At 44.6% G+C, this 23,059-nt stretch overlaps 1 protein-coding gene across 1 annotated transcript in view; it reads left to right on the top strand.

Annotated features, from left to right (window-relative positions):
* otud7a (OTU deubiquitinase 7A) overlaps window positions 1-22,333 on the top strand; it is a 105,850-nt gene extending 83,517 nt beyond the window's left edge. Inside the window, exons 10-14 of the mRNA XM_067973429.1 lie at window positions 75-202; window positions 1,990-2,139; window positions 16,570-16,684; window positions 17,058-17,142; window positions 18,616-22,333. Of these exons, the coding sequence (XP_067829530.1) occupies window positions 75-202; window positions 1,990-2,139; window positions 16,570-16,684; window positions 17,058-17,142; window positions 18,616-19,995 (1,858 nt within the window). The 3' untranslated portion in view covers window positions 19,996-22,333. The remainder of the gene's footprint in view (window positions 1-74; window positions 203-1,989; window positions 2,140-16,569; window positions 16,685-17,057; window positions 17,143-18,615) is intronic.
* Window positions 22,334-23,059: the final 726 nt, after the last annotated feature.

Below are 23,059 nucleotides of genomic sequence, written 5' to 3'. Positions count from 1 at the left end.
AAGGCTTATCTAGTGAATTTGTTAGATAGTGTGGAGAATTATATAAAGCTGTTGGGTAATCTTTTCATTCACAGTGTTGACAACTCCGAGGATCCAGTTTATGAAAGTTTAGAGGAGTTCCATGTATTTGTTTTGGCACACGTATTACGAAGACCAATTGTTGTTGTTGCGGATACGATGCTAAGGGATTCAGGAGGTGAAGGTTAGTCTGACTTTTCTTTCTTCCTCACCACAATGGTGGGGTTCTGTTCCTGTTTTTCTTTAAAGGTAATTTTCCCCCAGGTGACGCAGTAGTCCACCATGGAATGGAGGAATGAATGCAGGCTAGATCGCCCCGCTGTCCTGAGTTCCCGTGGAAACTTAGCCATGTCACAGGGGAGGCACCGAGCAAAGGTTAGGCTTTTCTTCATGTGAAATTGAGTAGTGAGTCGCTTCCAGGTCACTCTCAGCAGCTATTAACATTTGCCTGGGAGAAGGAAGCTCACCCGGACCCTCAGATACATTGTCCAGAGGAAACCACTCTCAGGAAAAGTGGAAGGGAAAAAGATGGTTTGTCTTCATAAGAGGGTGCATACCTTCCAAAAATTAAAACATTCTTTCCGTTCGCTTTCTAGTCTCCCCATGCCCTGCACCATCACCAACCTGCTCACAAAATGCTGTCAAGCATAAAATCTTAAACACCACTACAAAGAGGACAGTAATGTCGAGGGTTAAGTCATGGGAACTGTTGATACTTAGCTGTACGTAGCAGGCACCTCATTCATTTTCTGGGATATGTACCTTAAAACTGTGCACCTGCTGGTGGTGGAGCTGAAGGGTTAAATCCTGAGTGGCAGCACGCTGGAATGGAGAAGTACAGGTTGAGCTTATCACTTTAGAGTTTCTAATCTAAGCCACGCTGCACGTGGAGACGGAGTTAGAGGCCAGGCATTGCCCTGCAACAGGAATGATATCAGAGGGGGAGTCCCTTGTGCTGTTGTTAACCAGTCCTGTTTACCACCAGCTGCAAGATGGTGTTGGAGGCCTAAAAACATGTCACCTTCACTCCTGGCCACAATTGGGGCATATCCAGATGAGGGGAGAGAGACAATGAGCTTTAAACATTAGGGAACACATACCAAGACCCATCGTGTCTCAAGAAAATGAAGAAGAGCTAGTCCATCACAAGAATAATGTTCAGTGTAAACAACCAATAAATTGTTAACAGGTTCCTAAATTCTTAATTCTATCATTAAGGTCCTCTTTTAGAACTCAGTTTGAGCGACAGAATCCATTCCTTATATAAAAAGGATATCAGTCAGCTTAGCACGTTGCTATCTAATAAAAATGCTCTGCACATTGTTTAACTAAACAAAATATACGTGTAAATCAAATGGATTCATGACTCTTCATTGTGAGACTTGTCCATATTTTTGCACTGCCTTCTCCTCCTCCTCATCCCTCCAGTCCTCACACATCCACCTCACAATACATTTGCTGTTCTCACCAATACGCTGCTATTTTACATAGATTGTGGAGTGGATTGGAGGTTATCAAAATCAATTATAATGATGTTATTCAAGCCAATTGCTTAAAGCGCAGGTAATTTAAAATTATTACAGGCCAGTTAGACTCGAGCAGCCAGTTAGACTGGAACAGTTTCAGTTCTTCGACAAAATGGAAATCATTATTTGATTTTAGCACTTTCAGATGTTTATCCAGCCTGCAAATGGTGCTTTAGGCCTGCAATGTAGAATGTAACAAATGCTGTGATCAATGTATCAGTCAATAAACTCTCTGAAATCACAGAAAATGTTGTAAATACACAGCACCAGTCAGTACCTGAATAAGAAAAGTTAGATTAATGTTTGAAGTGGGACCTTTGATCAGATTGTTGTGAAGAAGAGCCCACCTGAAACAGTATGCTGTCTTTCTCTTTCAGATGCTGATTGGTCTGCTCTGATTTTACTGTTCTGTGTGCTGAGGAAATGTCTGTGCTTTTTTTTGCAGCATTTGCACCGATACCTTTTGGAGGGATTTACTTACCTCTGGAAGTACCTGCTAACAGATGTCACTGCTCACCTTTAGTCTTAGCCTATGATCAGGCCCATTTCTCTGCACTAGTGTCTATGGAACAGAATGACCAACAAAGGGAACAAGGTATTAAATTTGTATTTTCTTCTCTAATGCCAGTATTTTAAATATACTGTACCCAAAACACCAACTGACCCAACTATAGGATCATAGGGCAGTTTCACAGATGTAGAACACAAACAGGTTAGATGATGATCATTCAACTTTCAAACTAACCATGGATTTTGGAGAGGCAGACCTAAGGTGGTTCTTAGTTCAACAGCAGGCCTCAAATATTAATTCAACTTGGACAAAGCCAGGTAATACCCAATAATTCAATGTAACTCACTTTCTCTTAAGGATAAGTAGGAAGAAAACGCCTGCTCATGTGTTTGCTTTCCTAATGTTCAAGCTTCATTTATATTGGCTCAGTGGTAACACTCTGACCCCTGAGTCAGAAGGTTGTGTGTTCAAGCCCTACTCCAGGACTTAAGCACATTATCTAGGCTTACTCTGCGTTCCTCCAATTCTGGCCTCTTCTGCATCCCCGATATCCTTCACTCTCCATTGGCGGCCGTGCCTTCAGCTGCCCAGACCTTAAGCTCTGGAATTCCCTCCCTAAACACATCTGCCTCTCTACTCCTCTCTCCTCCTTTAAGATGCTCCTTAAAACCTACCTCTTTGACCAAGGTTTTGGTCACCTATCCTAATATCTCCTGATGTAGCTTGGTGTCAAATTTTATCTGACAGTGCTCCTGTGAAGCGCCTTAGGATGCTATATAAATGCAAGTTGTTGTTGTTGACCCTTCATTGCGCTGCTATGGGGATGCTGTGTTGTCAGAGGTGCCATTTTTTGGATGAGATGTTGAACCAGTTGGATGTTAAAGACCCCATGGCACTATTTTAAGAAGATCAGGGAGATCTGCTACCCTGGCTGACATTCATCCCTCAACCAACATCACCAAAATACATTAGCTGCTCATTATTTCTTTATGCTGTGTGTAAATTGGCTGCTGTTTTTGCTTTCAAAGCAACAGTGACTGCACTTCAAAAAGTAATTCATTGGCTGCGAAGCACTTTTGTATTTTCTGAGGACATGAAAAATGATATATAAATGCAGTTTCTTCCTTTTATATGATCAATAATTTAGGGTAATTGTTTATAGCTCTTTAAAAAGAGGACCTCCTCATCAAAACCCCTTTTTAAAAAAATATCAAACGGGTATAAAGAATAACATTTTTCTCAAAGGGTTTTGTTCTATCGATTTTTGGTTGCAAGTGTCTGACGGCTCAGTGTGTAAATGCACTGCCTGTGAGACCAGAATGACCTCAGTTCAAATTTTCAATCTGTGCTGTTAGCTTATCCAATCTGAGGAAGCCATTGCTGTGTAGAGTTGGCCCACGTGCCTCTTGGTTAGCATGGGGAAGGAACAGCCAAAGTTCATGGCCGTCATCACTATCAATGAAAAGTGCCTATCTAAATGTTTTGTGTGAGGACAGGTTGAAGAGCCTGCCAACACCCAAGGCCCAAGCTTTTGCCTGAAGCATAGTCACTTTTGTGAGTTACCAGAGGGTGGCCGATTCCTGTAGAACTGTGTCACTGCAAGAGCAAGTACTTTCAGAAAAAGCGGGTGATAAATGGCAGTCTGCCTGTTTACGGGACATGGTGGAAAGTGTGCTTCAAGTGCAAGAAAAGTCTCGTGAGATAAGGACATTATAGTTTTATACTGGGAACTAAAGTATTTCAAATGATATACTTCAACAAATTCATAAGTAATATAAACAAGAACTGGTAATAATCCGGGACAAAATTAATTGGCATTTGGAAAAATATGGGCTAATAAATGAAAGTCAGCACGGATTTGTTAAAGGAAAATCGTGTTTGACTAACTTGATTGAGTTATTTGATGAAGTAACGGAGAGGGTTGATGAAGGTAGTGTGGTTGATGTTGTGTATGTGGGCTTTCAAAAGGCATTTCATAAAGTACCACATAATAGACTTGTTAGCAAAATTAAAGCCCATGGGATTAAAGGGATAGTGGCAGCATGGATACAAATTGGTTACGGGACAGAAAGCAGAGAGTATTGGTGAATGATTATTTTTCAGACTGGAGGGAAATATACAGAGGTGTTCCCCAGGGGTCAGTATTAGGATTACTGCTCTTTTTGATATATATTAATGACCTGGACTTGAGTGTAGAGGGTAGAATTTCAAAGTTTGCAGATAACACAAAACTCGGAAATGTAGTAAATAATGTGGAGGATAGTAACAGACTTCAAGGGGACATCGACAGACTGGTGAAATGGGCAGACACATGGCAGATGAAATTTAACGCAGAAAAGTATGAAGTGATACATTTTGGCAGGAAGAATGAGAAGAGGCAATTTAAACTAAATGGTACAATTTTAAAGGGGGTGCAGGAACAGGGAGACTTAGGGGTGCACATACACAAATCTTTGAAAGTGGCAGGGCAAGTTGAGGAGACTGTTTTAAAAAGCATATGCGATCCTGGGCTTTATTAATACAGGCAGAGAATACGAAAGCAAGGAAGTTATGCTAAACCTTTATAAAACACTGGATAGACCTCAGCTGGAGTATTGTGTTCAATTCTGGGCACCACACTTTAGGAATTATGTCAAGGCCTTAGAGACGGTGCAGAAGAATGGTACTAGAATGGTACCAGGGATGAGGGACTTTAGTTATGTTGAGAGACTGGGGAAGCTGGGGTTGTTCTCCTTAAAACAGAAAAGGTTAAGGGGAGATTTGATAGAGGTGTTCAAAAATCATGAATGATTTTGATAGAGTGAATAAGGAAAAACTGTTTCCAGTGGCAGAAGGGTTGGTAATCAGAGGACACAGATTTAAGGTGATCAGCAAAAGAGCCAGAGGCGACATGAGGAAACATTTTTTTATGCAGCGAGTTGTTATGATCTAGAATGCACTGCCTGAAAGGGTGGTGGAAGCAGATTCAATAGTAACTTTCAAAAGGGAATTTGATAAATACTGAAGGGGAAAAAAATTACAGGGGGTGGGACTAATTGGATATCTCTTTCAAAGAGCCGGCACAGGCACGATGGGCTGAATGGCCACCTCCTGTGTTGTACCAACTATGATACTATGAACCTCAAGTCATTGCTAAACAATAATGGATCATGGATTGTGCTGCAGTACATGGAGTCTTGGTACATGGTGCTATCCTTAATTATAAAAACAGGAAAATGATGAAAATGGCAGCATTTGAAAGAGAAAAGACAGATTAGCCCGCCTGTTTTCTCTCTTCAGAGGCTGATGGATCTGCTGTGCATTTCCAGCATTTTATATTTTTCCCGTGATTCCCAGTTGTTTTTTCTTTTCTGTAGTTTCCTGTTACCTGGTACAGTTCAGGCTGCATTCACTGCTGTTTGATCAGTTGCTGCTATTGTCTGAGTAACTGCCTCCTTTTTGTTTTTCTGGTCCTAAAGAGCTTTCAGTAAACTCTGAGCTCAAACAATAGAACAGAATTATTCCATGGCATGGATGCCTGAATGAGGTTATGTTTTAGATTGGCAGCTAGCACACGTAGAGTTCTCTCTCTCTCTCGCTCTCTGCAGGCAAGTCAGCATACTCACTGAAACTACATCATCGAACACAAGGGAGGTTAAATTCAATAACTCCCGAATCGGGGTGCGTGGGTCGCGGTGTGCGATTAACCCGCGCCCAGTGGTTCCGATGTGGGTATCACGTGAGATTCGCAGCACTCTGCATGCAGCCAGTGCCACCCGCGCCATTGAGTGGCTGCATGTTCCAGCAGGAGGCCCGATATGGGGCGTGGCCAGCACTAGTTAAAGGCAGTCTGCACTTCTTAAAGGGGAGGTGCACTGTCAGTGCAAGCAGTGGAGAATGACAAGTGGAATGGCTGGACCGGCAATAGTGCGTGCACCGAGGTTCTCCGATGACACATTGGAGGCCTTGGTGGAGGAGGTGGACACACAGAGGGCCATCCTGTAACCGCAGGGTGGCAGGAAACCCTCCAGATACCAGCTGCGGAGGCAGTGGGAGGAAGTGGCGCTGGAGGTGAATGCCAGGAGCATTGCACCACACAAGTGGATGCAGTACAGGAAAAAATTCAATGATTTCACACGAATGGTCATGGTGAGTGAATGCAAGCATCGAGTGGCACATCCTACCAACCGCAGCACTGTCCCATGCAAGACACCCCCCCTTCACCCACCCATCAACAAACTCTGCCCATCCGTACGCATGCTGCATCTCACCCTCACATTGTACCACACCTGCAATCCACGCACCCACCACTCACAAGTCTCACACACACTGGCAGCTATTCGATCATGACAGGCACATCAACCAGACATCTTGTAAGACACTCACTGACGCACTTCCGTCTGTCTTGCAGGAGATGGTGGCGCATAAAAGCCAGCAGCAGGAAAGAACGGACGGAGGACAGGCGCGCCTACATGTCCTCACCCCCTTGGAGGAGACCTTGCTGCACATTATTGGGTGGGCCGTCGCGGCCTGCCGTGGCCACTGGCAGCGCAGGAGGTCCCAACAATGGGGGTCTCTGCATATTTAATCCTCCTTCTCATTTCCAACATCTCCCTCATCCCACAATCTTTTCGGACTCGTGCTGCAGATGGTGTCAGCACGCACATCTTACTCACTCCTCCCCCCGCTCCACAACTCAACCCATCTCCCTTTGTCATTGCAGGTACCCAAGAACTGGAGCCGGCACCGTCCGAGGAGGAGGACCCTGAAGTCGCACCGTCACTTGATCTGACACTCACATCCACCAGCTCAGATACTGACACTGCATGTCCTTTTGGAGGCTCGGTTAGAGGAGGGATCTGCACGTGGTGAGAAATCAGGCACAATTGCTTAGGAGCCGGGACTGTGGTGTGGGGAGTGGTTGGGGGGGGGTGGGGGAACAGATACTGCAGGTGCCAGCTAGCTGGAGGGCGAGGTCGGACAATGGTTCTGCTGCCAAGGAGTCAAATGATTACTTCAATGGGCCAGGCTACAGAAGAAGGCTGATGGGCCTACACCACCAAATGCTTGGTGCACTAGAAAGCCTGCGCACAATGTCAAGGGGCATGGAGGAGTTCACCTCGAACTTGGCGCAGAGTTTGGAGCCCATCCTTTCCCACATGGAATGGGTGGTCACCTCCATCAGTACACCTGTGGAACCCCATGATGCAGCGTCTGATGACCGATGTCACGACTTCCATTGCAGCACAAACAGCTGCCATTGCAGCACAAACTGATGCCACCAAAGGTGTGCATGCTTCAGGTGAAGCTCAGACTGCTGCTATGGCAGCTCAGACTTCTACTTTGGAAGCGCAGACTGCTGCTATCGTTGCTTTGGGGACCACTGTAGAACGGGGCTTCCAGGGCATCCCAGCACTCCAGCAATCCGTTCTCCAGCAGATCACCAGGACTGCTGAGGCGCTGCCCCATGTGAGTGGCAGTGGCACCGTGGCAGTCGAACATGCTGTCCTCTCTCTGGATGACAGCATTCCTGCTCCTACCCCTGTCACTCCACCAGTGCCCTTGCTGTTACCTGTCAGCCAGTCAGGCCAGACTGCTGCAGCCCATGCCGAGATGGTGCAGTCTGAAGCCGGGCCCTCCTGGCCCAGAGCTACTTGCGGTCGTCCTCCAAGGCCATCTGCACGCTCCTCAATTGAAGGCCAGCAGACTTCCACCACCCATGCTTCAGCCACTGGGGATGCACCTTGTGGAAGCACTAGGAAAGGCATAGGCACACGAATGACAGGTAATGAGGGAATGCACAAGGGTGACTAGTGTAATGTTGTATACATGAGTTCATGTGTAACGTCATAAATTTGTATCTGAAACCGCAGTTGGTGGTGGTTTTTATTTATGCAATGAGCTGCGGAAGGAAGCAATGTGTAATCATATGGAGGGCAATTTGATGGTCATGTGGGAGAGGACAGGTGGGGAGTGTAGGACTGTTGGTGAATTGGGAGGTGTCGTTGAGGTTACTGATATCGCTCATGAATAAGATGAGCACGCAGGGCCCTGGCCAAAAGGGCCTGTGCACCTTCTTGCCTCCTTACCCCTTCCTCCTCGCCCTCTGGCTCAGGATCTTGTCGGACAGGCCATAGCAAAGGCTGTTCCCTCGTAAAGGCGAGGTTGTGCAGCATACAATGATGAATCTTGTCACGCGCTAAGCGGAGTACTGCAGGGCTCTACCAGAACGGTCCAGGCAGCGGAAGCGTTGCTTTAGGAGGCCTATGGAGTGCTCGATGACGTTTCGTGTGGCTGTATGGCTCCCATTGTAGGCCTGCTCTGCACGTGTGCGGGCGTGCCTAACCGGAGTCATGAGCCACCTCATGAGGAGATGGCCCTTGTCACCCAGTAGCCAGCCTTTGACTTACCAGTAAAAAGATAGCTGGGATGTTGGACTGCCGCATAATGAAGGCATCATGCCTGCTGCCAGGGTAGCGGGCATTGACCTCCGTGATGCGCTGCGTGTGGTTGCACACCAGCTGCACTTTGAGGGAGTGGAACTCCTTTCTGTTCATGAAGATGGCCGAGTTGAGATGTGGCGCACGCATGGCACCCTGCACCATGGGGAAGCCAGCAATGCGTGCAAACCCTCGTGCTCGCTCATGCTGCTTATTTCTGTCAAGAGGGAACATGATGAACCTGTTACACAGCTTGTACAGTGCCTCCGTGACCTCCCTTTTGCAAACTACGAGATGTTGCACGTATCGCCAGCAGAGGCCTGAAAGGATCCAGAGCCATAAAAGTTCAACGCCAGAGTTACCTTCACAGCCACAGGCAATCTGTCCTTGCCCTGCTCTGAGGCTGCAGTTGTGGCTGCAGCAGTTGACATTTCTCCAGCGCGACCTCTTTCATGAACCGCAGCCTTTGGATGCACTGATCTTCGCACATTTTGAGGTAAGAGTATTGTTCCCTGAAGGTCCTCATGGGATAGAATTATAGAAAGGTTACAGCACAGAAGGAGGCCATTTAGCCCATCGAGTCTGCACCAGCTCTATGCAAGACTAATCCAGCTAGTCCTACTCCCCCGCCCTATCCCCATAGCCCTGCAAATTATTTTCTTTCAAGTACTTATCCAGTTCCCTTTTGAAGGCCATGATTGAAACTGCCTCTACCACCCCCTCGGGCAGTGCATTCCAGATCCTAACCACTCGCTGTGTAAAATAGTTTTTCCTCTTGTCACCTTTGGTTCTTTTGCCTATCACCTTAAATCTATGCCCTCTGGTTCTTGACCCTTCCACCACTGGGAACTGTTTCTCTCTATCTACTCTGTCTAGACCCTTCATGATTTTGAATACCTCTATCAAATCTCCTCACGACCTTCCCTGTTCCAAGGAGAACAACCCCAGCTTCTCCAGTCTATCCACATAACTAAAGTCCCTCATCCCTGGAATCATTCTAGTAAATCTCTTTTGCACCCTCTCTAAGGCCTTCACGTCTTTCCTAAAGTGCGGTGCCCAGAACTGGACAGAATACTCCAGTTGTGGCCGAACCAGTATTTTATAAAGGTTCATCATGACTTCCTTAGTTTTGTACTCTATGCCTCTATTTATAAAGCCCAGGATGCCCTATGCTTTTTTTAACCGCTTTCTCGACATGCCCTGCCACTTTCAATGGTTTGTGTACATCTACCCCCAGATTTCTCTGTTCCTTTACCCCTTTTAGAATTGTGCCCTTCAGTTTATACTGCCTCTCCTTTTTCCTACGGAAATGCATCACCTCGCATTTTTCTGCATTAAATTTCATCTGCCACATGTCCGCTCATGCCATCAGCCTGTCTATATCCTCCTGAAGCCTATCACTATCCTCCTCACTGTTCACTACCCTTCCAAGTTTTGTGTCATCTGCAACTTTTGAAATTGTGCCCTGTACACCCAAATCCAAGTCATTAATATATATCAAGAAAAACAGTGATCCCAGCACCGACCCCTGGGGCACACCACTGCACACCTCCCTCCAGTCCGAAAAACAACCGTTCACCACTACTCTGTTTCCTGTCACTTAGCCAATTCTGAATCCATGTTGCTACTGGCCCCTTTATTCCATGGGCCACAATCTTGATGACAAATCTACCATGCGGCACTTTATCAAACGTCTTATGAAAGTCCATATTTTTTTTTATTCGTTCATGGGATGTGGGCCGCTGGCGAGGCCGGCATTTATTGCCCATCCCTAATTGCCCTTGAGAAGGTGGTGGTGAGCCGCCTTCTTGAACCGCTGCAGTCCGTGTGGTGACGGTTCTCCCACAGTGCTGTTAGGAAGGGAGTTCCAGGATTTTGACCCAGTGACGATGAAGGAACTGCGATATATTTCCAAGTCTGGATGGTGTATGACTTGGAGGGGAACGTGCAGGTGGTGTTGTTCCCATGTGCCTGCTGCTCTTGTCCTTCTCGGTGGTAGAGGTCACGGGTTTGGGAGGTGCTGTCGAAGAAGCCTTGGCAAGTTGCTGCAGTGCATCCTGTGGATGGTACACACTGCAGCCACTGTGCGCTGGTGGTGAAGGGAGTGAATGTTTAGGGTGGTGGATGGAGTGCCAATCAAGCGGGCTGCTTTATCTTGGATGGTGTCGAGCTTCTTGAATGTTGTTGGAGCTGCACTCATCCAAGCAAGCGGAGAGTATTCCATTACACTCCTGACTTCTGCCTTGTAGATGGTGGAAAGGCTTTGGGGAGTCAGGAGGTGAGTCACTCACCGCAGAATATCCAGCCTCTGACCTGCTCTTGTAGCCACAGTATTTATATGGCTGGTCCAGTTAAGTTTCTGGTCAATGGTGACCCCCAGGATGTTGATGGTGGGGGATTCGGCGATGGTAATGCCGTTGAATGTCAAGGGGAGGTGGTTAGACTCTCTCTTGTTGGAGATGGTCATTGCCTGGTACTTATCTGGTGTGAATGTTACTTGCCACTTATCAGCCCAAGCCTGGATGTTGTCCAGGTCTTGCTGCATGCGGGCTCGGACTGCTTCGTTATTTGAGGGTTTGCGAATGTGACTGAACACTGTGCAATCATCAGCAAACATCCCCATTTCTGACCTTATGATGGAGGGAAGGTCATTGATGAAGCAGCTGAAGATGGTTGGGCCTAGGACACTGCCCTGAGGAACTCCTGCAGCAATGTCCTGGGGCTGAGATGATTGGCCTCCAACAACCACTACCATCTTCCTTTGTGCTAGGTATGACTCCAGCCACTGGAGAGTTTTCCCCCTGATTCCCATTGACTTCAATTTTACTAGGGCTCCTTGGTGCCACACTCGGTCAAATGCTGCCTTGATGTCAAGGGCAGTCACTCTCACCTCACCTCTGGAATTCAGCTCTTTTGTCTATGTTTGGACCAAGGCCGTAATGTGGTCTGGAGCTGAGTGGTCCTGGCGGAACCCCAACTGAGCATCGGTGAGCACGTTATTGGTGAGTAAGTGCCGCTTGATAGCACTGTTGACCACACCTTCCATCACTTTGCTGATGATTGAGAGTAGACTGATGGGGCGGTAATTGGCCGGATTGGATTTGTCCTGCTTTTAGTGTACAGGACATACCTGGGTAATTTCCCACATTGTTGGGTAGATGCCAGTGTTGTAGCTGTACTGGAACAGCTTGGCGAGAGGCGCAGCTAGTTCTGGAGCACAGCTAGATCTACAGCTGGGATGTTGTCGGGGCCCATAGCCTTTGCTGTATCCAGTGCACTCAGCCGTTTCTTGATATCATATGGAGTGAATCGAATTGGCTGAAGATCACATGTACGTTACATCAACAGCATTGCCTCATCTACCCTCTCTCTTACCTCATCAAAAAACTCTGTCAGTATCGGGATATGGCCTCCAACTCAGTGCCCTGCGCCTCCTCTTCTTCTCCCCTCTCCTCGCAGCTTGACCTGCTCTGCTTGGCCTCTCTGCATGCTCCCAATCGTGTTCAATGCCCAGCGGGAGCCCTAGCAGGCTACCCATGGCTGCCAGGAATCTTGTTCAGCATGTTATAAATTGGATAGCCCGGTGGTGGCAAAACGAGTGCTACATGGTCCAATTTATAGCCCAAGGTATTAAGCTGAGTTAGCATTTTCTGTGGGCTGAGGAAGAGGTCAGGCTGTATGTCTGGTAGGGCCAGGCGTAGTGATCTGTATGGGTGGAGGCCATTGGTAAGGCCTGCGATGATTGTGGCTGCCAGATTGAGGTTTGAGGTGCGAGAACTGGCGGGATACAAGAACAGGGTATGGATGGAGCATTGGATCAAAGCGTGGGTAGAATCGCCAGGATGGCACAGGTGGGCCCTGGCAGTGGAGCACAGAGGGGCATGGGAGGGAGGCCCAGGCAGAAGGGATACAGGTGCAGAGTGCGGCAGAGACTCTTGAACTCAAGTCCAAAGCTTGTGGCGCCCCAGATATGTTTACATAATATATTGCAGGTTTGTTATCTCCTTGCCATGCCATTTAATTCCTAGGAATATATGATCTGCTCACAGAATTGCAATATTTAAAACAACACTATTATAAATCATTTTCCTCTCGGTTTGAAACCTGGGTAAAGGGCCGTCATGGCAGCTGTATCTCAGGAAGAAATAGTTTTGCTGCAGTGTGACTGGGCAATTTCTTTTTGCCACAAGGTGATTGAATTTTTTGGTGGAGTGTAATTGGGGAGAAAAGTTTTGCATAATATGATTGGTGAATAATGAAAGTAGAAAATAGCCAGTTGGAAAGGAGAAAGCAGACACTTAACCAATAAGGAAGATGGAAATTGACAAACCGACTCGATGATCATGACTTACGATGTAGACAACAGACACAAGAGATTTTATCATAAAGATTTTGTATAAAAACAAAATGTCAGTTGCTTTCCAGTTCATTCTTTTTAAAAAGACGTCTGGAAAATCTGTAATTTAGTTTAATGGAAATTTCAGTCAAGCCCCAGTTTTATTTTGTTCATGGATTTAGAATGATTTAGTGTCTGTTGCCATCTGCTGGTGAAGTTTATGTAACTTTTCAAATGTGTCTTACATTATGCCAGCAGATCTACTATTTTATTGAACAGTTTGTCTTAAATTTATTGCTCTTGAAACAACTATCAATATCTACGGTCAGATTTCTAATTTACTTACATCAGTGGGTAGCGGAGTTTAGTTGCAAATTTCAAAGCATGACTGCAATTTGTTGCTAATAAGGAAATGGAGACAGTATTATTGTGATGTCTGAGGCCCTGCCACATTAAGTGTGGAACATTTTAGCTGGTGCATGTGCTGTGATCACCATGGAGCACAGTACTCCTTCCTTTCAGTGGAGAAAGAATCATGTAAGGCATACAGTTATTTTAAAACATAACTTGTCTCTTCGCAGGCCTTAATACCATTCAGTTTTGTTTTTCTCCTCCAATACAGTAATATTCTGGTGTTTCATTGCAAAAGCTAATCAGTAACTTATTTAAAGGAAGGTCTGTGTATTTATGTATATGCAGATGACACAAAACTTGGAAGGGTAGTGAACAGTAAGGAGGATAGTGATAAGACTTCAGGCGGATATAGACAGGCTGATGGCATGGGCGGACATGTGGCAGATGAAATTTAACGCAGAAAAATGCAAAGTGATACATTTAGGTAGGAAGAACGAGGAGAGGCAATATAAACTAACGGGCACAATTCTAAAAGGGGTACAGGAACAGAGAGATCTAGGGTTATATGTACACAAATCGTGGAAGGTGGCAGGACATGTTGAGAAAGTGGTTAAAAAAGCATATGGGATCCTGGGCTTTATAAATAGAGGCATAAGAGTACAAAAGTAAGGAAGTCATGATGAACCTTTTATTGCCCATCTCTAATTGCCCTTGAGAAGGTGGTGGTGAGTCGCTTTCTTGAACTGCTGCAGTCCATGTGGTGAAGGTTCTCCCACAGTGCTGTTAGGAAGGGAGTTCCAGGATTTTGACCCGGCGATGATGAAGAAACGGCGATATATTTCCAAGTCGGGATGGTGTGTGACTTGGAGGGGAACATGCAGGTGGTGTTGTTCCCATGTGCCTGCTGCCCTTGTCCTTCTAGGTGGTAGAGGTGGTGGGTTTGGGAGGTGCTGTCGAAGAAGCCTTGGCGAGTTGCTGCAGTGCATCCTGTAGATGGTACGCACTGCAGCCACGGTGTGTCGGTGGTGAAGGGAGTGAATGTTTAGGGTGGTGGATGGGGTGCCAATCAAGCGGGCTGCTTTGTCCTGGATGGTATCAAGCTTCTTGAGTGTTGTTGGAGCTGCATTCATCCAGGTAAGTGGAGAGTATTCCATCACACTCCTGAGTTGTGCCTTGTAGATGGTGGAAAGGCTTTGTGAATTCAAGGGGTGAGTCACTCGCTGCAGAATACCCAGCCTCTGACCTGCTCTTGTAGCCACAGTATTTATGTGGCTGGTCTAGTTAAGTTTCTGGTCAATGGTGACCCCCAGGATGTTGATGGTGTGGAATTCGATGATGGTAATGCCGTTGAATGTCAAGGGGAGGTGGTTAGACTCTCACTTGTTGGAGATGGTCATTGCCTGGCACTTGTCTGGCGCGAATGTTACTTGCCACTTATCAGCCCAAGCCTGGATGTTGCCAGGTCTTGCTGCATGCGGGCATGGACTGCTTCATTATCTGATGGGTTGCAAATGGAACTGAACACTGTGCAATCATCAGCGAACATCCCCATTTCTGACCTTATGATGGAGGGAAGGTCATTGATGAAGCAGCTGAAGATGGTTGGGCCTCGGACACTGCCCTGAGGAGCTCCTGCAGCAATGTCCTGGGGCTGAGATGATTGGCCTCCAACAACCACTACCATCTTCCTTGGAATGCACTGCCCGAGGGGGTGGTGCAGGCAGATTCGATCATGGCCTTCAAAAGGGAACTGGATAAGTACTTGAAAGGAAAAAATTTGTAGGGCTACGGGGATAGGGCGGGGGAGTAGGACTAGCTGGATTGCTCTTGCATAGAGCCGGTGCGGACTCGATGGGCCAAATGGCCTCCTTCCGTGCTGTAACCTTTCTATGATTCTATGATTTCTGTTCAACATTACAGAATGGTGCTTTGCATTAAGGTATCCGCCTTGGCTCAGTGATAGCACTCATGTCTCGAAATCAGAGGTTTTGGGTTCAAGCCCCACTCCAGAGACTTGAGCACAAAATCTAGGCTGACACTTCAGTGCAGTGCTGAGGGAGTACTGCACTGTTGGAGGTGCTGTCCTTTGGATGAGACGTTAAACCGAGGCCCCGTCTGTCCTCTCTGGTGGATGTAAATGATCCCACGGCCACTATTCGAAGAAGAGCTGGGGGGTTCTTCCTGGTGTCGTGGCCAATATTTATCCCTCACTAAATATTTATCACTAAAAACAGATCATCTGGTCATTATCTCATTGCTATTTGTGGGACCATGCTATGTCCAAATTGTCTGCTGTGTTTCCTGCATTACAACAGTGACTACACTTCAAAAGTGATTAATTGGCTGTGAAGTGTTTTGGGATGTCCTGGGGTTGTGAGAGACGCTATATAAATGAAGTTTGTTCTTCTTACTTAATAAATTTGCACATTGACATTGGTGCAACAAAATACAGAGTCGAGGAATCTGCTCTAAGTGTCTTAAAATGGACAACAGCACTTCAGTTAGTCATTTGAAACAATTCTTTCAAAACTAAGTTCAACACAAGTAAAATGTTCCAACAAAGGAGAATGTAGGAAATACAAACAGAAGACACTGGAAATACACAGCTAGCCAGTCAGCATCTGTAGAGAGAAAAAGGCCAGGTTGACGTTTTACACAGGTGCTTCCTCATTGGACAGAGTCAACCTGGCATATTTCTCTCTATTTGAGCTGACTGACTTGCTGCGTGTTGGCAGTATTTTGCTTTCTATTTGTTACGGACAATGTACTGTGCCTTCTGCTTCTGTATGGTTTAAACTCATTTAAAGTGAATGCAGAGCCTCCTCCTGTTTGTATAGATATTTTATTTGGTTGACAGTCTGGGGGAGGAAAGAAGTCCTCCTCAACCTAATTTTGTATCTGTCTGCCGAAGCCAGTGCGTTGATAAAATGTGTAGATTACAGTTTGATTTGGTATTACTGAGTGATTGGATATGGAGTCCTGCAGATGATTCCATGCATGGCAAGTTTCTGACCTTGCCCATGGTGATCCCCACCCCCACCTGTAGGGAAACAGCTTAACCTCTATTCCATGTCTTCACATTAGAGAAAGAAATTGGTGTGCAGTTTACACTCTTGTTAACCTTCTTGCTTGTGATTTTGGCACAGATCTGGAAGCAAGTCATGTGTCTGCACTATCAATTGGTGGTCATTGAGAGACACAAAAATAAAATGCATTCAAAAGGGATTACAGCTTCATGATTGTAGTTTTAATAGTCCTCAGTAGGATTGCAAAGGGAAATCTACAGTAGGAGAAAACATTTTTCCATTCAGATGACTGGCCTTTTCTTGGGCATGAAGAGTAATGACTAATCTTTAAAATTGGCGGTTTTTTCTATATGTTGTGCTAATGCTTTCTATCATTTAGCTGCAATTCCCTTGACTGACTCAGAACACAAACTGCTACCTTTGCACTTTGCGATGGATCCCAAGAAAGATTGGGAATGGGGAAAGGATGACAATGATAACACCAAACTGGCCAAGTGAGTGGATTTAATTGGTTGTAATGTTGATTTCAAAGCATGATCTTTTGTCCCATTGAGAATAACAAATCATTTAATAATTATTCTAAACGTATGTATAAATTTGAGGCCTGCAATCCAATAACGAGTGCAGCGATAACTTTTATTAGGACTAATTTTTAGTTTACAAGTTGTAGATACTAGCTTTCAGCACCACCTGCACTTCACCTGGTGAGTTATGCAAATTGAGGGTGTAAAACATTGAATAGGTTTGTTTAATGTCATTTCACAATTGGGATTGTTAGATCTGCCACTGACAGTTGCTTTCCGTTTCAAGCTGAATCCATGTGTTTTCCATGTGGATGTTTTGTCACAGTATATTCTTTTCTTCCAGTTTGATCCTTTCACTGGAAGCGAAGCTTAACCTACTGCACAGCTACATGAATGTAACCTGGATTTGTATTCCTGCTGAAACTAGGGTAAAGTATTTCTCACATTTGAGGTGGAGGGGACAGAGGGTTTTGTTCTGATTTATGTGGCTCTTGGAACATTGCTCCAGTGATACTATGCAACAGAGATTTCTTCACTCCATGTGAAAGATTGTTGTAAATTACACCGGAAAGTACATTGAGCAATATCATGGTGAAAACTTTTAATGAATCCATTTGATACTCCTGTCTCTGCGATTTTAATGGAGGTTACCCTGTTTATTTTCAATGAGTTAACACCTTCATAGAGTGGACAAAAGAATTTTATATGATTGCATTTAGCATTTGCACCATTTTATGCGATGACATTTTTAGGCTATTGGTTTTTAATGCTGCTTAAATGATTTTATTACTGTTAGCAATGTGATATGCTTTGTGCACATATGTAGATATAGACTTTCATTTCCCATCCTATAGCCACAATGCCAATTTTTGCTAAAACAATCTTAACCTGGTTTGCAGCAGGTATCTGATAATGTAAAAGAAATGCTGCAATCTGATCTCTTCTGATGGTCAATGGCTAAGGACCGATGACAGTGTGGAACTGAGCCATGCAGGCCAGGAAGGTCCCAGGTTCAATCCCCAGTCTGTGTTGAGTTAACTCATCTCAGCCACAGCAGCAGTTGGGATTCTACAATTGGCTTCAGCACCTTGGGCTAGAGAAAGGAAAGTCATCCATGGCTTCTGCTCCTGATTTCTAACCAGTGACTTCTACTGGACAGTGCATATGTAGATGCCAGGTGAGCACAGTTGTGATGCTGCTTATGGTCAAATAGCTTACTGGCACTTACTGTCTAAGCTTACATACAGTGTGGCAACTATGCCATAAGTCAGTACTTTCAGGAGAGGAGAAGTCAGAGGGTGTGGGGAAGTGTTTTTTAATTATAATGCTATTTCTTCCACCTGTATTCCATGCCTTTTACTCCCACAGGGTACAGTAGACATGCAGTAGATCTTCACACATTCCCAAGGAGACCATATGCTCTGTGTGCATGCATGTGTGTCACACACCTCTGTCACACTTTGTTATAGATGCACAACTGTCTTAAAAATGAGAAAGAAAGCCAGTCATTTAATGCTAGCTTCTTCTGAGAACAATTAAATAATTGAGCTAAGGTTGTATTTTTAACAACAGTTAGACTTTGTGGCCTTACAGGAACACCTATTCACCTTAGGAGCAGGATGATGAATTGTGCATTACATGGAATAACACTTCCGCCCTTATAAAGCAACGCAACATCTGACTAACCATGAGCAATAGCAATGCCATGGGAGATCCACTAAGAGGTGTACGGTGTCATAATATCACCAAATATTGTGTAAACTGTGGAACAAAAATATTCCATCAATCAGGTAGTAATATACAGATCTTGCAGTTATTTTTCCAAATAGTTTTGTCTTGTGGTGTAGGTCTTGCCTCAGATGTACCTTTGTTGAGTTTATTTGAGTTGTTTTTACTCACAGGCACCTTTGGCCCAGCCAGAATCACCAACCGCTTCAGCAGGGGAAGATGTCCATTCACTGGCTGATTCGATGGAGTCAGACAGAGACTCCATCTGCAGCAATTCCAACCTGAACGGGAACAAAAACCAGAAAGAGAAAGAGAAAGGAGATAAACTAAAGAAGGACAAGGAAAAGAACAGGACGGACTCTGTCGCAAACAAACTCGGGAGCCTTAGCAAAACCCTGGGGATTAAAATAAAGAAGAATATGGGAGGGCTCGGAGGACTGGTACATGGAAAGATCAGCAGGGGAAACTCCAATAATGGGCGAAATGGGGAGACCATGGAGAAAGTCAAGAAGAAAGAATCCAGCAAATCTCGAAAAGGAAGTAAGGAGGAGTCATCACAATCTGCAAGTTCATCTCCTACTGACCAGGCAAATGTCTCTGTCAAATCTCCAATAGAGAAACAAGCTGACCAGTGGAAGTACAGCACTGATGTCAAACTCAGCCTCAACATACTGAGAGCTGCTATGCAAGGAGAGAGGAAGTTCATTTTTGCCGGTCTTCTGTTGACCAGCCATAGGCACCAGTTTCATGAGGAAATGATTAATTATTACTTGACCACTGCTCAGGAGCGCTTCAATGCAGAGCAGGAGCAAAAACGCAAAGAGGCAGAGAAAAAAGCATCCAGTAACTCCACATGTAAAAAGGTGGAGCAGGAACCGTCTCAGAGAAGCACGTCGGAACCAAATTCTCAGGAGGACACTCTTCAAGGCTCTTCTCAAAGCCATACGGGTCAACAGGGCTCGAAACCACAAGAAAGGAGCGTCCAGACAGCCGAGACCACTTCACCACATAGTAGTGGAACCCCCAAATCTGGCACTCTCGCCTCTGCCCACTTCACCCATGCACCAGCTTTGTTGCGGCATGTCATCCACGTGTCTGAAGTGAAATCTCAGTCATCGAGCTACCAAGTTGATAATCAGCCGCCCGTCATCGGCTCTCTGAAAACATGTGCAACTTACCCGCAGCATAGTCGTTCGCTGTCTTATCAAAGTTACTGCCCTGCGGGTCTGTCGGGATTCCCCACAGTGGAAACCATGGAGCCTCTGAAGTGTTTGCTGCCCCCCGAACACAAAAGTCACACGTATACTAATGGATTTGGTACGGGTGATGTTAGTGACTACTTAGAATATGTAGATGAGGACGCTCCTTCAGTGTGGCAAAGCGGAGAGAAAACCAAAGGGCGAAGCATGGCAGCTCCCTCTTATTCCCTACAGCAAAACCGATGCAAACAGCACAACTGCCCCTTCTACGGCCGCCCAGAGACGGAGTTTTACTGCTCCTACTGCTACAAAGAGGAGCTTAAACGCAGGGAAAGAGGAAACAAGTCTATTTGACTGAAGATTGTATGGAAGATTTTGTTCCAGTTTTTCCGTATTAACCAAGTCCATAATTACAAATATTTTGATGGAGCAATTTAATAAGTAGAGCATCTATTTATAAGTCTTTAAACCATGAAGGAAAGTCTGTTCATTACATTTCGAGAGTCCTGGAGCTGTGCTGCAGTCGGATCTTTTAGAAAGGTTTTCAACTCTTTTGATGAATCTGTCTCTTCAGGATTGATGCTCCAGTCCCTAATTCCTACCGGTATCCTGGGGTGATGAGACCATTTCGTGTTGCTACTCCATGGACTGTTACCAAATAGTTGATTATATTCCTACATGTATGTTTTTTTAATTACACTACTGCAAGGTAAATGCCAGGAGATGATTTGCACATTAGTTACCAATGTAAAAGTGATATGGTGACATATAGCAGAAAATAACCATTTATTTATGTGTTTGTGAACTAGAAGATGCATTATGATGGAACTTTACAAGCAAAAGTTAAAAAATTGTAATATAGAAATTATTTTTATATTATTTTCACAAATGTGCTGCAAAGCAATATTTTGCGCTTTTTATTAAAAAAAACACAGTTGCCACTTTAATAGATGATTTAATTGCAAAAACTGTAAGTAGAGGCATACGGTAGAGCATTGTAATGTGTGTCTATAAGCTCTCGTGGACTTGAGGAGTGGCTCGCGCGTTCATACATTTTGATACTTTGTAAACACGCAATTTCATTTGAGAAATGGGTTTTCCGAAGCCTGTTTCCAATGTTTCGATATGGCCTCGATCCTTTGTTGTGCTGTAAAGCACCTGTTGCATCATTTTGCAGTGACTGCGGTCATTTGCTTTGCTGTTTCAGCCTAGAATTTCTCAAGCAGACTGCACACTAATCTGTCTATGTATCTCTTGTGTGCATCACACTTTGTTACAAATGCAAAGCAATCGTAAAAAAGAGGAAGAAAGCCAGTTTGCTGGGTTCTTCTGACCTGGATCCAGAAATTTACAAGCAGTTACACTTGCCCTGTGATTGACGTCAAAAATTCACAAGCAGTTGCAACTACCTGGATTTGTCTTTTCTTACCACCTATCCACAGGGAGTATTAGAGCAGTGGCCTTAAAGGGACAGACTAGACTTCCTGTGCATCATGCCATTGGTTGCATCTACTAGCGTTCTTTTAATAATGTAAGACAGACTTTTCCTGTGCGGCTTTTATTTTCAATGATTGTGTTTTCTGTTTTAATATGAAAATAAAACTCGTGAGTATTTCTTTCTGTAATAATCTTGGCACTATGCACACAATGACAAAAGCAAAAATGAAGAGATGGGGTTTCCACTTGGCTCCCTCCCACGGTAGTTTGACCCATGTAAGTTTCCCATTTGGCAGTGTTATATCTGGGGTCTATTTCGTTGGCCATTTAATTAACCAAAAAGTGCAGTGGAAAATATAATTCCAAGTGAACTCGCGTGCAAGCCATCGTGGGAATTTCGTGTTAACTTTGCCTTTTATATTACTCAACTGCTTGACACTCTCAAGCTGCATTCATACAGGAAATCAGCCCCCAGCAGTGTGCGTGAAGATGCTAATTTCTGCTTCATTGTGGGGTGAGGTGATTCGCCTTGTTTCCCAGGAGTGTGGGGAAATACTCTTTGGAAAATGTAAGTGAGAGTAAAAACTTACCTCCTGACTTTTTACTTCATGTAGAACTTCCCCTACATCTGGGGGAGGGAGGCGGTGGAATCTCCCATGGAAATTTAAGCAGAGAAGTTTGGATAAACTTTTTAATATTTACTGCTTATTTTGAACTTTCAGGGCTGGGAAAGGGTTCAAAGAGTTTCATCACCGAAACCTTGAAGTACAAAACCATAAAGAAAAAGAAAATTCACCATTATTTTTACTTGTCTGTTTTCAGAACAGGAAACCAGTTTGGGAGTGGCTGACATTTCAATAAAGGATAAAACATTTTGACTTATGAAGAATACCAGTCCGTTCAGGAAACTTGATAAGGTCTTTTGAAACATTGAATAATATAGTAGCTTTAATTTAATTCTGTTCCTGGATTTTTTTTTTAATATGATTGTCCTAAGACTGTCCAGTGAGAAGCCCAATAAACTAATTTTCAAGTTTACCAAGAAACTGCTGAATCCTAATGCAAAGACCTGATCTCTGGCATAAGTCATGTGTTAAATAAATTATGGATTGAGGCTAATATGATAGGTGCTGTTATCACATAGGATATTCAATGGGAGACACATTATCTTCCTTGTTTGATCATGGTATTCTGCGTTGTTTTAAATGTTTGTCACCTGACTTGCACTGAAAAATTAAAACCCACGTTATTCTGACTTTCTGCATTGCACTGTTTTGTTTTCCGTACCTTTCTAGAATTGAGAATGTGTCATTGATTCAAGTCAGGTTTGTTAATCGGACTGGCTGACTAACTTGTACTTTCTGTTGGGAATTGCTATGCTACTTTGATACCTCAGCCAGGTCAGCAGCAGTTGGCCCACTACTATTGGCCTTAATGCCCTAAGGCTAGAGAGGAAATTCAGCCAGGCTCCCTGCTCCTCAGCATCATCCACTGATTGCTGCAGTAAAGTACAGGTGAAAGTCTTGTAAGGACAGGATCTGCTATGGTATTCCCCCATGGTTGGGTAGCCTGCCGATACGCAGTGTCTAGGCTAACACACAAGGTCCACGAGCATATGGTGGGACCGTACTCCAGCAGGAGCCAGTGTCTTGAGGAGAGGAGGGAGAGGAAAAAGCACTAGCCAATTTTACAGTCAGTATTATTTCTAAATACTTCCAACTCCAAGCATTTAAGCATTTTGTAACAAACCCATAATGTTTGGGAGTTCTGATCCCTGATTATTTATTGTTCTGAATGCAGGCTGTGTACTCTGTACAACATGTACAATGTTCAGCTTCTTATCTGGTAGAGATCTGAAAGAGGTATGGCTAACCATAAAAACAAAATAGCAATAAATTCTTCATTTCAATCTTGAGTAACTGTCAAATTTCTGACAAAGCTTTTATTAGAACTGTAAAAATGAGACTTTATTTTTGTTAAT

The sequence above is a fragment of the Heptranchias perlo genome, chromosome 38 (genome assembly GCF_035084215.1).
Source record: "Heptranchias perlo isolate sHepPer1 chromosome 38, sHepPer1.hap1, whole genome shotgun sequence".
NCBI lineage: Eukaryota > Metazoa > Chordata > Chondrichthyes > Hexanchiformes > Hexanchidae > Heptranchias > Heptranchias perlo.
This window is presented reverse-complemented; position numbering and strand designations above follow the sequence as displayed.